The sequence below is a fragment of the Leuciscus leuciscus genome (genome assembly GCF_965113295.1).
Source record: "Leuciscus leuciscus genome assembly, chromosome: 6".
Classification (NCBI taxonomy): Eukaryota; Metazoa; Chordata; class Actinopteri; order Cypriniformes; family Leuciscidae; genus Leuciscus; species Leuciscus leuciscus.
Window position 1 is genome coordinate 41,857,108 of NC_138730.1, and position 14,937 is coordinate 41,872,044.

Consider the following 14,937-nt stretch of genomic DNA (forward strand, 5'->3'; position numbering starts at 1 on the left):
AACTCCACTACATTTCAAAGTCAAATATCTTACTTTTTACTCTACTACATTTTCAAAATCAGTCGTTCCTTTTTATTTATGAGTGGATAAAAACTTAACTGGTCAAACGAGCCACCAATCACTAGCCTAACGTGCGTGCTTTGTTTTGAACTTGCCTTGGCGCTATCTGCGTGAACCAGAGCCGTTAAATATGAGAGTTGCGACCATAGACAGTAGGCTATGAGGTTGCGACACACTAGGCTTGTTCGACTTGAACCGGAGCTGCACAGACCGATCAGTTTATGACATCGCGAGAGTGATTGAAAAGCATACAGAGCCGTCTACACTAGTACACTCTAATCGATCTCGCAGTATTTTAATATCATTCACCGAATGGTCTGTGCAGTGTGCAGCCGCTGTGATCTCGCCTCCGCGCGGTCACGTGATTCGTGTAGCTCTCAATAGTTCCAAACAAATCGCGTTGCCAATGATTTTAAGCGGGGCAGAGAGCAGCAGCAATTATCGGTAAATATTGGGGCATAATGAACATTGCTTATTACGTTGACACTAAAATTACATGCATATAATAGCATTTTTTTTTCTGGGGAGTAGCAGAAACACTGCATTATGTTTTGGTGTTTAATTTTGGAGGGAAATTGGCTACTCCCATAACGTAGAATTTTTTTTTTATATATATATATACAAAAAAAAAAAAAAATATATATATATATATATATAGTCTTCCAAAATATATACAGTAAATACTGTAAATGTATTGGGAACAGTGCCCTTCCGTCCAAAATTAAACAAACAAAAAATGTATTCAATTCAAATATATATATATATATATATATATATATATAGACTAATTAATGTCATTTTATTAATAGATTGATGTGCCAAGAGTGACATTGGAGTCTTCACGTAGACTGAGTTAAGCAAGAGTCTTGTGACAAAAATTATAATAGGACATTATAGTCATAAAAAAAATCATAGTACTTGGATACTTAAGTACATTTGAAGGCAAATACTTTTGTACTTTTACTCAAGTGAATGTTTAAAGGCAGCACTTCTACTTTTACTTGAGTAATATTTTACCTTGAGTATCTTTACTTTTACTCAAGTACATGGTATGTGTACTTCGTCCACCACTGCCTACAGTACCTTCATTTACATTTACATTTACATTTAGTCATTTAGCAGACGCCTTTATCCAAAGCGACTTACAAATTAGGACAAAAATTCAGCGAGTCATCATAAAGAGGCAAAAACAACAACAACGCAAGAAGTGCTCAAAATACGAAGTTCAGGTATTATTCAGAGTAGCATAAGCCTGATAAGTGATGTTTCAAAGGGAAAGGATTTTTTTTTTTTTTTTTTTTTTTTTTTTTTTATAAGGTTAAGTGCTCACGGAAGAGATGGGTTTTCAGCTGTCTTTTGAATGTTGTCAGGGATTCTGCATTCCGGATGAGGGTGGGGAGAGCGTTCCACCAGCATGGAACCAGAGCCCGTCTACGGAGAGCCTGCCCACTCCCTAATAAGTCCTATTGTACCGAATTTTGGTTGTAGTTCCACCAGAGTTCCACTGGGGGGCGCTCGCCATGAGTGCAAAATGAATGGGAGTCAATGGGGCTAGACGGCTAAATTTGTCTCTTTCACCCGATTGCCGTTGAGAAATCTCAGATTTGATTGTAGGTTTTGCAAGTTCAACATGGGTTATAGGTCGAAAGTTGAATGAACGAGTACTTATGTTCTTTCGATTTCTTACAGGTTGAGTTGTTGTTGCCCATAACACGCTAGCATTCTGCTAATGAACGCTGATTGGTCAGTGAAGGACTGATTACGACCAGAGATACAGCTTGATGGCATCGTGGCATCCGAAGCGGGACCAGAAACAAACAAAACAAAAACTCTTCTAGCACGTGTATTTCCCTGTGTCAGCTGTGTTATCGATGCCTCGAGAGAAAAGAAAGTGCAGAGCGCGAAAGCACCAAAGTGACTGAAGGATCGCCGTAAAGCAGTATCTCTGGTCGTACGATGTGTATGACGTCATTGACACTTTAAAATACTTTTTAAAGCAAATAAGTGACTCAAAAAAATCTAACACCCAGCAATGTGTAATTTCTTTGCATCCCCTTTCGAAAACAACATTCAAATTACTCGACAAAAAATTATATCCTGAGAAAAGTGGATTTTGAGAGCAATATCTCCATAGACCTCCATTCATTCTGCACTCGTCCTGTGAGCGCCCTCATATGGAATCAGAGTGGAACTACAACCAGTTCAGAAGCCGGAAGTTTACTGAGAGTGAAACTTCTCGCCATATTAGACATTCTCTGATGGAACTGTGAATGAGAATGTTCTGGAAAGTGATTTTGTGGCTTTCTGTGATGGAACCACGAGACGTCGCTCGTTGACCGATCGTAGGTGTCTGGTAGGGATGTAGACTCGTAGGAGTGAGTGAAAGTAGGAGGGAGCTGAGCCTGTGATGGATCTGTAAGCAAGCGTCAGTGCCTTGAACTTGATGCGAGCAGCGAGAGGTAGCCAGTGCAGAGAGGTGAACAGAGGAGTGACGTGGGCCCTCTTGGGCTTCAACAATCTTCAACAATCATGAACTTTTTTTGGACTATCCCCTTCCATCTTCGGCACTTGGTATTCATCTAGTTGATGACCTCTCAAGAACAACCAATTTCTGAAAGTTTGAGAACATTGAGGGGAAAGCTTTCTTAGTTCCTTATGACCGTTGTTTTGTTTTGCCTCTTTTACACACACAATAATTATTATTTTAATTTAAATACATTTTTTTACACATGTGCTTTTGTTTTGTCACAGATATTTTGTACATTTGAATCATGAAAAATTGTAATTGAAAATGTTCATGCATATGAACAACTGAAATTTAAGAAGTGTCTTTCAACATCATGGGGCTCTAGGTTGTTGCAGTAAAAACAAAACAAAAAAAACAATTACCTGATAGTGGAGTCTGTGGGACAAGGGACAACTGAACTATAGCAAAGTCCTGGTACTCAGATTGCCACTCCTGGTGGCCTCCATTCAGAGACTTGGACCGGTTGCTGAAGAGTGTCAGGATGATGGAGGCACCACAGCCAGACAAAGGGTGGACCAAACACCAGGTCAGAATTCTGCACGAATCAGGTACGCAGGTTAAACTACACTGTAAATGAACATTATCAAAAAGATGGTAAAATACATGACATCCCATGGCTTAATGCTTGCATGAATTAAATTCACGTACTTCGTTTCTTTCAGCATCTTTTGACAACATTGCAAAAAAATGGAAAAAGGCATGTTACACTTCTGACATCTCAGAAACGGAGATGCCTGGAAGAAGAATTCACAAGTAAGATGTCAAAGCATATTTTACTTTAAGAATAGATACACTTAAATGTAATAATGTAATGGCTTGGAGTAACGTTTGGGGAAGGAAATTACATTGTAATTATTTTTTTTTGGGGGGGGGGGGTCAATTTTTTCTTTTAGTTGACAAACAGGGCAGTGTTATTACTTATCTAATCCTGCTTTGTAAAATAATCTAATACCATGATTTTGCTCTTAGAAAGAAAATATACACATCAGATGATGAGCCTCATGATACCCCCCACAAAAAAAAAGAAAATTATTAATAGAGAAAAAGTTCTGCCTGCACCAAAAGCCCCGCTTGCAAACATCAAGACAAAAGGTAAAAATACAACGAAACCAGGTAAATGGTTGCTAGACGTAGGTGTATGTAACTGCTGAGTGCTATTTTTTTTTCCAGGTCCTGTTGTAAGACCCCTGCTCACACCAAGTAGAGCAGGAAAATCCTTCAGCAATTGTGAGTTTACATTTTTAAAACTGTTATTTTTGTCATGTAAATATTTTAATAACATTCAAAATGTACCAACTTCACCTTTCTCAGCTCCAGACGTACCAGTGATCTTCTCCCAGGCAGACGAGCCTTGGCATGAACACCCACCTGCCATTCAAGGTAAAAGAGCATTAATTGGTATATGTAGGAAATCAAAAACACATTCATTGCAAACGAGTCACAGCCTAACACAAAGTAATACGACATTTTTTTCTGTATAATTAATTAGAGAACACATTCTCTGTCCCGAGACCCAATCAACACCCAAGCCCAGACAGCATGGTAACGTTGATTCAATGTTGAGTTTTGATCATAGACTGTAAAAAAATAAACCATAATTTTGGTTGACATAAAAATTTCAATGTTTAAAGTGTGTTGGATCAGCATTGAAATTTTGCTGAAAGGGAACAGCACACACGGGTGAAAACAGTGACATTGAACTAACAGTGAGTCTTAGTTTATGAGCACAAGATCTTGCAGGCATGTATCTGTGTAAAACACTACTGGGTGTTTCCCAATCAGTGGGGCGTTTCAGTTCATGATGGGCACTTTCAATGGTGTTACCTCATTTGCTCTAAGGGGGTTTGGTTTAGGGGTGGGCCCTCATGATTTTAGCAAGTCTTTTGAAAAATGGTTGAAAAACACCAATTGTAGTTTGAAAATTGGCACTAATTGGTATACGCCCCTTTTTGGTTTTCCATGTGGGCTTCTCAGTAGTTAATTGATGCTTCCTTATTAGAGAGAAAACACAAAATGCGTCCTATACGGAAGTCTTGTGTGTTTGACATGCATGAACTCTCTGAGTTTCAAACAATGGTGCATATAATGTATTTCTGTTTTTAGCATACTTTTTACTTGCATTTCATTTATTGTTGCTAAATCTACTAACATACATTAATTTTCAAAGTAAGTAAAGTGTTGAAATAAATCGCACAGATAGCATGGGGACATTGATACAATTTTGAGTTTTGATTCAAACCATAATTTTGGTTGAGATTGACATTTCAGTGTTTAAAGTATGTTGGATCAGCATTGAAATTTTGATGAAAGCCAACAGCACACATGGGTGGAGACAGTGACATTGAACTAACAGTGATTTGTAGTTTATGAGCACAAGATCATTCAGGCATGTATCTCTGCAGAACACTGGTGGGTGTTTCTCTATCAGTGGGGCGTTTTCAAACCACAATGGGTATTTTCAACCGCTTTACCTGATTTGCTCTAATCCACTGGGGGCTTGGTTTAGGGGTGGGGTGGTTTAGCAAGTCTGTTGAAAAATGGTTGAAAAACATTAGGCTTGTTTGAGATGAACAAAATCTGCAGTAGCACCTCAATGCAGTACACGAGATCCGAGGGTCGGAGTTGGATCCAGATATAAGGGGTGGAGATTGGTAGGTTTAGGGGTGGGTTTAGGGATTAAGGGGTGGAGATGGGTAGGTTTAGGGGTAGGTTTAGGGATCAGGGGGTGGAGATGGGTAGGTTTAGGTATATGTAAGGTGGGAGGAGTTGGATCTAGATCCGACTCCTCCCCATGGATTTCATGTTCTGCAGTGAGGACCATCTCAAAATCTGCGCAGAACCGATCACCGGTGATCAGCGCGAGATGCATGCCGGTTAGAAATGTGTCCGGGTGCGGTCCGCCTTGCTCTGATGTCATGCTGACGTATGTTAAAAATCTCTCGCGAGCGCAAGGCGCACGTGTCGGATTCTGCAGTCGAGCGCAGTTGCTCTCCACTGACTGCGCTGATCAAATTTTTTTTTATTTTTTTTTTTATTTTTTTTTTTTTATTGAAGGCAACATTGGGTACAAACGTGTAAAACCATCAATATACAATCAAACATTTATACAGACATACCATACCAGAGACAAAGAAAAAAAAAAAAGAAAAAAAAAGAAAAAAAAAACCATACATACTAAATAGAGGTGGAAAAATAAGAATATTAAGAGGATTCGGGAAATAGGTCATAATATTTACACAAAAGTTTTCCATTTTTCTTGTTTTTTACAAGCTTGTGTGATTTAAGAAGCATATTAAGTTCCAAAATATAATGTTTAAAACATAAGGAAGACTTGAGTACCAGAAAGTGAGTACCAAAACCAAATCTTCCCAAAACCTTTTGGTAACTGGACAATTAAAAAATAAATGAGGAATGGTTTCAGTGTCCTGTTTACAAAAGCTGCAGCATGTGTCAATGTCTAGAAACTTAGCAACAAAACAATTTGTAGGGTAAATGTTATGTAAAAGTTTAAAGTGGACCTCTTTAGCTTTATTAGAGATACAGTATTTGTGAGGAATCAACCATGTTTTTTTCCCAATTTATTTCACTTATTAAGGAATTCCAATAAAACATCCCCCTTGGAGCAATGGAGTTATTACTCTTTTGCAAATGTCGGCGAATATGCTTATTGTTAAATTTTTTATCAGACAGTTCTACACCATCCAACATAAGTGAAAGCTGTCTGATATCTTTGTTTCCATAGCTCAGATGATTTTTAATTAATTGTCTGATTCCAATAGGGATGGCATCAGTGATAGATTTAAAATCTTTAAAAGGTATTGGGAAATCATGAGCTTCCATAAACTGTTCATAAGAGAGCATGGTGCCAGAATCATCAAATAAGCAGAGTACATGGTTAATTCCTCTATCGAACCACTTAGGGAAGAATACTGATTTATTCCTAATAAGAATGTCGCTGTTGCTCCAAAGGAGAGACGTGTGTGGTGAGAAGTTGTGATTTAAGGATCATTTCCAGGCCAAGAGGGAAGTTGGACAGTTTGATAGGTAGTTTATTTGGTAGAAAATTACACTTTAGAAGAAATGAGAGCCCACCCAGCTTATTAAAAATAAAGTTCGGAATAAAGAAAAAAATTGAATCAGGATTTCGAATGCACCTTTTTAACCAATTAATTTTGAATGTGTTGACCACATCTATAAAATCCAAAATCTCTAGACCTCCCTTTTCTTTAGGGTTAGAGAGAACATTCTTTTTAAGCCTATGAGACTTGTTCTTCCAAATGAAATCTAAAAACGTCTAGTTGACTTTTTTGAAGAGTAAACAAAGCGAGAAAGGCCTTCTGCTTTGGAGAGTAATACTCTACCTAAGACGGACAAGTCTCTTTGTAGCCAGCAGTTGAATATTAATTTGGTTTTCTGGATCCTATTCGAAAAATTTAAGTTCTGTCTAACTATCATATTTTTACATACATGTATACCTAAATATTTTACATCCTGTTTAACTGGAATGTTATCAATAGCAGAGTCACTACAACAATGAAGTGGCAACAGCTCACACTTGGATCGATTAAGCCTTAAACCAGACGCAGAAGAGAATTTCTCCACCAGTTCAAAGACAATGCTCAACTGGTCCTTGTTGTTCAAAAAAATGGTGGTGTCGTCCGCCAGCTGTGAGATCTTTATTTCTTTTCCAAAAATCTTTATTCCTTCAAAATGTACTTCCTTTACTAAGTGTATAGCTAGTAGTTCGGTTACTAAGATAAATAAAAAGGGAGAAATGTTGCACCCAAGCGGCAACCTCCCCGTCTCTCTCTTGAAACCAACACGGAAGTGAGTTAAACTGCAATTCGTTGACTGGGCGCTTGAGGCTGGTGTCAAAAGTGAGTCAAATCTGTATCTCCCCCATGTTAAAATGCCAAATTTTACAGCAGAAAAAAACGTGTTTACAGCCTGGATCTCTATGTGGTTTTGGTCTATACAGCTAATTTTGCCCTTCATGACAACTGTGAGGGGGGTGAATTTTTTTATAACTCATCCGTTTAGTTGATTAATATTTAAAGTTCTGCATAATTAAGGGTGTGTCCACTTGAGTGACAGGTGGATTGCCGCTGATGTCAATGCTAGCCGTTTGTGTGTTGTTACTAGCCGTCACTTCACCTCAGCAAATTTTAGCTGCTAACTTGCCATATCTGCAGTGTTTGTGCTTTTTTTCGGGATTATTTCATACAATTTAATACACCCATTACTTCGCCCATGGATTTGGATTCTGTCGTTGTCGTCGAGTATCGTTCGAGAGAACAACCAGCGCTGTATTTCAGTTGTTTTCCTCTGTGAACATGCACTAATGGATGTCTGACAATTCCGTTGCTTTTTGGAGTTTTCAGATTTAAAAACGTCAATAAAGGCTCGTTCGTTCTGCACGGAACAGATTATAATATGCTTATGTACCGTCAGATGAAATCCTGCAGGTGTCGGTGCTTTCTCCGTCCATGCTATAAATGCAGATCCTTGAATGAGCGCGGATTTCCAGCGCATTTACTTCAACTTCATAGGTAACGTTAATATATCTATGGTTTAACCCATTTGAGAGGCGGCCAAAATCAGAATTTAAAATGGACTGAATAAGCTCTCTACGAACTTGACGAGCGATGCCGCGCTGACGGACCATAGACTATAAAAAAGAGTGACTAACATGTATGCACATAAATCACTGTCACACACACTCTCTCAGAGTAATATTAAGTTACTGCATATACATTTTCAACTAGCAGAATAGTACAGAATCACGATACACAGTCTCACTTGTTGCCATGTCTTTTAACTATTATAATATTTCGAAGGGCAAAAACAGGAACTTTTAATTGGCTTTACATCATCAACTGTCACTTTAGCGTGAGGCCCTGTGCAGTCGCAGACTTGGTACTGTCAGTAGCATATAGCATAGCATTACCTCCCCACCCGCCCCGCCTCTTTGCCCATTTTCTGTTATCCGGGAGTGACGCGAGTCCAAGATGGCGACGGCCGGCTCCGCCCACTTTAGGCTTCAAAAATGCTCTTCAGAAACCTACGGGTGACGTCACGGACACTACGTCCATATTTTTTTACAGTCTATGGTTGCACCCCTGCCTGACCCCCCTATTAATCTGAAATCGTGGAGATGTATTTTGATTAATTATAACAGAGCTATTTATATCTTTGTAGAACATGCTGACAATGTCGATGAAAGGGCTTCCAAAACCAAATGCCTTGATGGCTTGTATTAAAAAAGGGTGTTCGATTGTGTCGAACGCTTTGTAAAAATCAAGAAACAAAACGAAGGCGTCAGAATCAATATTGTCAGCATAGTCAAGCAAGTCTAAAACGAGCCTTATGTTATTGCTAATGTGGCGGTTTTTCATGAAACCCGTTTGAGTTTCTGCAATTATTGAATTTAAATCAGATTTTAATCTATTTGCATATAAAGAGGCCAGAATTTTATAATCTATAGTTAATAATGTGATTGGACGCCAATTATCAATTAAGTGAGGGTCTTTACCAGGTTTCGGGATCAAGGAGATGATGCCTTCCTTCATTGTTGTGGTCATTTCCCCTTGCTCAATACACTCCCTATACATGTGCATTAAAGGGAGTTGAATAAGCTCCCAGAAATGAATATAGAACTCTGCTCCTAGCCCATCTATCCCGGGAGATTTTCCTTTCTTCATATAGCAAACAAAGCATTTTTAACCTCATTTAAAGAGAGATCAGCGTCACAAGATGCTTTATAATCTTCACTAATAATAGGGATACTGTGCTGAATTTTTTCAAAAAAACGTACACTTTCTTCTCTGTTAAAATTAGACTGATATAAATTACCATAAAACGAGCTAACAAATTTAGAAATGTGAGTAAGATCCTTAGAAAGGGTGCCATCAATGTAGAGCTCAGTTACAGAATTTCTTTTAGCATTCCTTTTTTCTAAAGCAAAAAAATTATTGGTGTTCTTTTCGCCCTCTTCCAGCCACTTAGCCCTTGATCTAATAAATGCCCCCTTTGCCATTTTAATAGCGTAAGAATAATAAACTGTGCTCGCCTTTCTCTTGAGGTAGGCCTAACTGTTTTTAACCCCTTCCTCATCACCCCCAATTTTGGCAAGTGCTGCATGCATGAAATGCCCAAAATAAAAAGGTTACTGCTCATAAGTAATTCTGAATAGAAACATAACACACATGCATTTAGAAAGCCAACCCTTGAGAGTGTATAGTTCAAGACTCAAAATTAACCAGACTGTTATTAATATTGAGATATATAAGCTCAAACATATTTTGAACTAAAATAATCCAGGATCACCAGTGATCCCTGACAGGTAAGGGGTTTTTAAGTATAATTCTGATGATAACTGTCAGACCGCCTGTCAATCAAACTTCGGCTAAACTCTAAAACTAAATATTACAACTCTAAAATTAAACATTACAAATATTACAAATTACAAATATTATTTATGTTAGTTAAATCAGCCCAAATGTTTACAACTACGTTCTTTTGTGTTGGTCAAGAGACTCCTAGTGGTGAATAGTAGGCTACATAGGCTACATGCTTTTTATGATTTCTTGATAAGTAGGCTATCTGTGGATATGTTGACAAGAAACAATGGCAAACAAAAATTTTAACATGAATATTTGTGTAAATTCATATTTACTATTTGGAATAAAAGCTATACATAAGCAAGGTAAAATCACTTAATTGCTATAAAATACAACTGAAGATCAGTGGGAAAAAATAATAAAGAATGAGTGTGTGGAATGTGCTGGAAACCGCCCTTGCAGCAGACTATGGCAGACGCAAACGCCACGTTCGGAACACGAACGAGTGATGTGGCAGACGCAGACGAGACGTTCGGCAGACGCAGACGTCACGTTCGGCAGACGCAGACGTCACGTTCATTCAGACGAGTGCATGTTGCAAAGTCATATTTATGGCGCTCGCTTTGTATGAGGTGTGATTTGTGCATTTACTTTGCAAACTAAGCAATCATCGTGTCAATCATCGCGTACCTTGCCGTGACCAATGACGTATGATATCGTGCGTGTGAATGAACGCCTGGATAACGTACGTGTGGATAAACGTGTGGATGAACGCCTGGATAACGTACGTGTGGATAAACGTGTGGATGAACGCCTGGATAACGTACGTGTGGATGAACGCCTGGATAACGTACGCGTGGATAAACGTTTGGATTAATTCTTAAGCTATATTCTATTATCTTTACTAATGTACCTTTTTAATTTTGGATATGATCATAACACACACGTTTTCATGTTTTTGTGGGTTGGGCAACAGTGTAGACACTATTAGTAATCAGTATAATAATAATTAGTATAATTATATATTTACCCAAGATTTAATATATTAGGACTGCAACAAGTGTTAGCTATATTACTTAAGGCGGCCAGTTAGAAAAAGGTAAATCAATTAATTAAATCTTGCAGTTGGTATTTGACAGATTTTACTGCCTAAAACTAAACATTTAGTAAACACGTCTAAATGAAATGCCTAGGTTAAAAAAGGTGTTAAAAATGACCCAGAAACTAACCCAGTGATGTGTTAATATCACTGAACTATTGCTATGTTGTTGTGTTAGTATAGTTTTGACCAATAAATTTAACACAAATATAAATCGTTGGATTATTTGGCTAACATTTTGCATTAACCAGTATGTTATTGTTGTTGTTGTTGTTGTTATTATTATTATTATTATAGTCGTGTAAATACTTTTCAAGTTCAGTGCACTGACAATTCAGTTAGAAGTAGCAAACCATTTTTTTTCCCCAAATGTATTGGTTGCAATTGTTTTAATTTACAAACCAAGCAATGAAGACACAAAAAGAAACACGCTGAAGTCAAGTAAATGTAATTACAAACTCTCATAAGCTGACAGTGTGTTGAGGGAACACCTCCAGGAACAAACAAACACAGGATGAACGCCCAAAATGTAAAAAGGCAAAAGAACAGGTAGCAGTCTTTAATTGGGCTTGTTACGGTGACGCATTGCTGCCACATATATAATTTTTTTCCACTAAATTATGTCGTAATAACGAGATCTTATGTCGTTTTATCTTTTTTTCGTAATAACGAGATCTTATGTCGTTAAAACGACATCTTTTTCTCGTAATAACGAGATGCTTTGTCGTTAAAACGACATATTTTCTTGGCCTTATAAGGACATGTACAAAATATGCCTTTATCCACATAAAATTTATAGGCAATAATTTTTTATCACTTCAACGTTCAAAAATCTGAAGCAATAGCAGCCCCCAACGGACATTTATGTTAAAATATCAAATTCTGCACACACCTTATTAATAAACCATACTATCCAGAAAAGCAGATGAGCCCAGAATATGAACGCAACGCATTTAATTACACGTTAAGCCTTTTCCTCCCATAGAAACCTTTTATTATAAAGAAAATAAAGGTGTCTCAACGTGTCTTTCGAAGCCGGTGCACAGCAAATCCTTTAAATGGTATTCAATGTAAAAGAAAAATGAAAAACATAAGTAGGCAATACAATAAACAAATTATTGTGGCATTTATTAGCCCTCAAACAATATTTATTTTAAAGCCTAAACGAATTTGTTTAAAGAAAAACACCACCGTTGGGCGTTTATGTAGGCTAAGTGTTTCAGCCGCCCTTTTCAAACTGGCGCAAGAAAATGCAACATAATTTGATTAGTTAAACATGAAGAGGATTATCCGTCTGGCATGGCCGCTCGCTCTAACGTTAACCTAGATAAATGTTCGCTATTATTAAGCGTAGGCTATATCCGAGTGTTTGTGCGGAGTGTGGAGCGCGCACTGCATGACATAGAGGCGCCGGTGCCATCACTCGCATTTTCCTATCAACAGTGGAAACAACTTAAAATACTCCATCATTTCTGGTCATACAGAAAAGAATAATACATCAGTCGCAACTACTTTTATTTGTGTAAACTCACAACAAGAAGAAAACGTTGTGCTTTTGTAAAATAAAATAAAACGAACAGGGCGCGCTTTCATGATCTCCGTGAATTGGAGCGCGTCTCAAAAATGAACTGAAAAACAATGTAGACAAGCCTCACAGACATGAGAAATATAGCTATCTATATAAAGCTTATAAAAAATGTCCACCAACGAAAAAAATACGGTACCATCTGATTATGTAATCCTGTCCGTATGAAAGGCGCATCTATAGGCTACATTACAGCGGAGATGTATGGAGATATGTTTGCTGGCAGCCTACACGATTTAGAAAAGACTAGTTTATTAATAAACAGTTAAAATGCTTCGTTATTTTTTTCAGACACATTTATTATCATTAGCCTACTTTTGCCTGTGCTTTGCGGCAAGTTTTATGCATGCGCTTGAGCGCGGAATATAGGCAATAGCCTATGCAGCCAGGATTGAATATAAACGTGCGATTAGTCCTAATTGCTTAAATAAATGACTAGTCTAGACAAGTCTATGGCAACTCTAATCAATAGCCTACTATTTGACATGATTTAATTAGTAGGTAATTAGTATACAGCTCTTTACATTCAATTAGTTGAGTTAGCATAATTAGTTCAAATAAAGTTTAAATTAAGAAACTAACAATATATTTCTATAGCATTGCTTATTCCACCACACAAAGGACTGTTTAAAAGGTGACAATCCGGCATGTGAAGATTGTAGGCTGTATCTTGAAGATTTTTGTATTGTATTGTATCTTCTGTTATAAAGACGAATATTGACATTTCGTTAATTAAACAAAATAAGAACATAATGTTGTAAAAAATAAACAACTTAGGCTTCTGTTAGATGACTACTTTTTGTTTAATTATATCTCTAGGTGATAAAGATATAGCCTATTAACAAAAATAAATCTTATATATAATATATTATATAAAAAACTTATAGGCCTATATAAAATATATTTTTTAAAAAGGGCCTCATTGATTAATTTGTTTAATTTGATTAATTGTTCGCCTCTGATTGGGGGCTGCTACTATTTGAATGTAGAAGTGTGATAAAGGCGTGATAGGCTTTCAATCTTATGTGGATAAAGGCATATTTTCTTATAAGGTCAAGAAAATATGTCGTTTTAATGACATAACATCTTGTTATTACGAGAAAAACATGTTCTTTTTGTATAAAGTCCCAAGCTGATCTGAATCAGATGATTCTGATTAAGGAGACATGCAGCATACAGAACAGACAGAGAAACCCATAAAACATTACGTTTAACAGGTAAATTAAAATCAGTCAATGACCAGTTAAAAAATAAATTAATAGGCTACCTTTATTTTTTTAACCTTACTTCTGTTTTTTATTTACAATATTACCTTTAAACATACACATAAATAAATATATAAACATATATAAATGAGATTTATTACTAATAGTGTGTAGGCCTACACTTTTGTACAACCCATAAAAACATGAAAACAGTGTGTTATGAATGATTATATCCCAAATTAAAAAGGTAGGCTACAATATTAAAGAAAATAGAATTTAGCCAGTGTCAGACGTTTATCCGGACGTTTATCCACGCGTACGTTATCCAGACGTTTACCCAGACGTTTATCCACACGTACGTTATCCAGGCGTTTATCCACGCGTACGTTATCCAGGAGTTAATCCACACGTACGTTATCCAGGCGTTTATCCACACGTTTATCCACACGTACGTTATCCAGACGCAAAGTAAAAAAAAATCCTTACACAGCTACGTCGTCGCCACGTCACCGCGCACTTTGAGCGCAGCTCCAACACGTGGCCGTGACGTCTAACGTTTCATATCTTACGTCTGACGCCTGATTACTATGGGATTTTGGCCAGACGACTGGCGAGCGTATACACGTTAGTTCACCTCTCAGTTTGCTTCGCGATCGCCAAAAAGTGCACAAATCACACCTCATAGCTTTGTGTCATTTCTTTCCTAACCAAGCTTAAAGACGTGTTAACGTGCGTGTGGGATAGACGTTCGGATAGACGTTCGATCGGTCGGTCGGTCGTTCGGATGTTTGATTTTGGCACGGAGTAGCCTACGCGCCATTTACGCTTGCAAGCTTACACTTTCACAAATCTTACCCTGCGCATGCGATTCTTTATGGCATCATACTCTTGTCCTCCAACTCCAAATGCACTTCATTTTATACAACACTACTGCCACCTGCTGGACTAAATCAGTACTCATTACAACACATACCATACTCAATCTTAGCACCAAAAAAAATTGCAACACTTTGTTTTTACTATCAAATGATATGTAGGCTATCTAATTAATTTAAATTACAGAGGAATGTTTTCCTCAACATCTCGCGGGGGCACATGAGTTCCTGAAGCGGTATTTGAAC

At 37.5% G+C, this 14,937-nt stretch overlaps 1 protein-coding gene and 1 long non-coding RNA gene across 3 annotated transcripts; one reads left to right on the top strand and one right to left on the bottom strand.

The window, feature by feature from the left end:
* Positions 1 to 1,323: 1,323 nt before the first annotated feature.
* On the bottom strand, positions 1,324 to 14,918 carry LOC309501207 (uncharacterized protein). The gene is made up of 5 exons (XM_082173287.1): positions 14,672 to 14,918; positions 3,890 to 3,955; positions 3,236 to 3,321; positions 2,950 to 3,122; positions 1,324 to 2,671 (listed from the first exon to the last, which is right to left on the bottom strand). Exons 1-5 carry the CDS (start codon positions 14,678 to 14,680, stop codon positions 2,655 to 2,657), a joined length of 351 nt encoding a protein of 116 aa, XP_082029413.1. The 5' UTR covers positions 14,681 to 14,918; the 3' UTR covers positions 1,324 to 2,654.
* Positions 3,512 to 4,120, top strand: LOC309501248. Of its 2 annotated transcripts, XR_014206814.1 has the most exons (4): positions 3,512 to 3,679; positions 3,758 to 3,814; positions 3,899 to 3,967; positions 4,077 to 4,120. It is a non-coding gene; the product is annotated as an uncharacterized lncRNA (long non-coding RNA). The 2 variants fall into 2 exon arrangements; XR_014206813.1 differs by having other exon boundaries at positions 3,758 to 3,967.
* Positions 14,919 to 14,937: the final 19 nt, after the last annotated feature.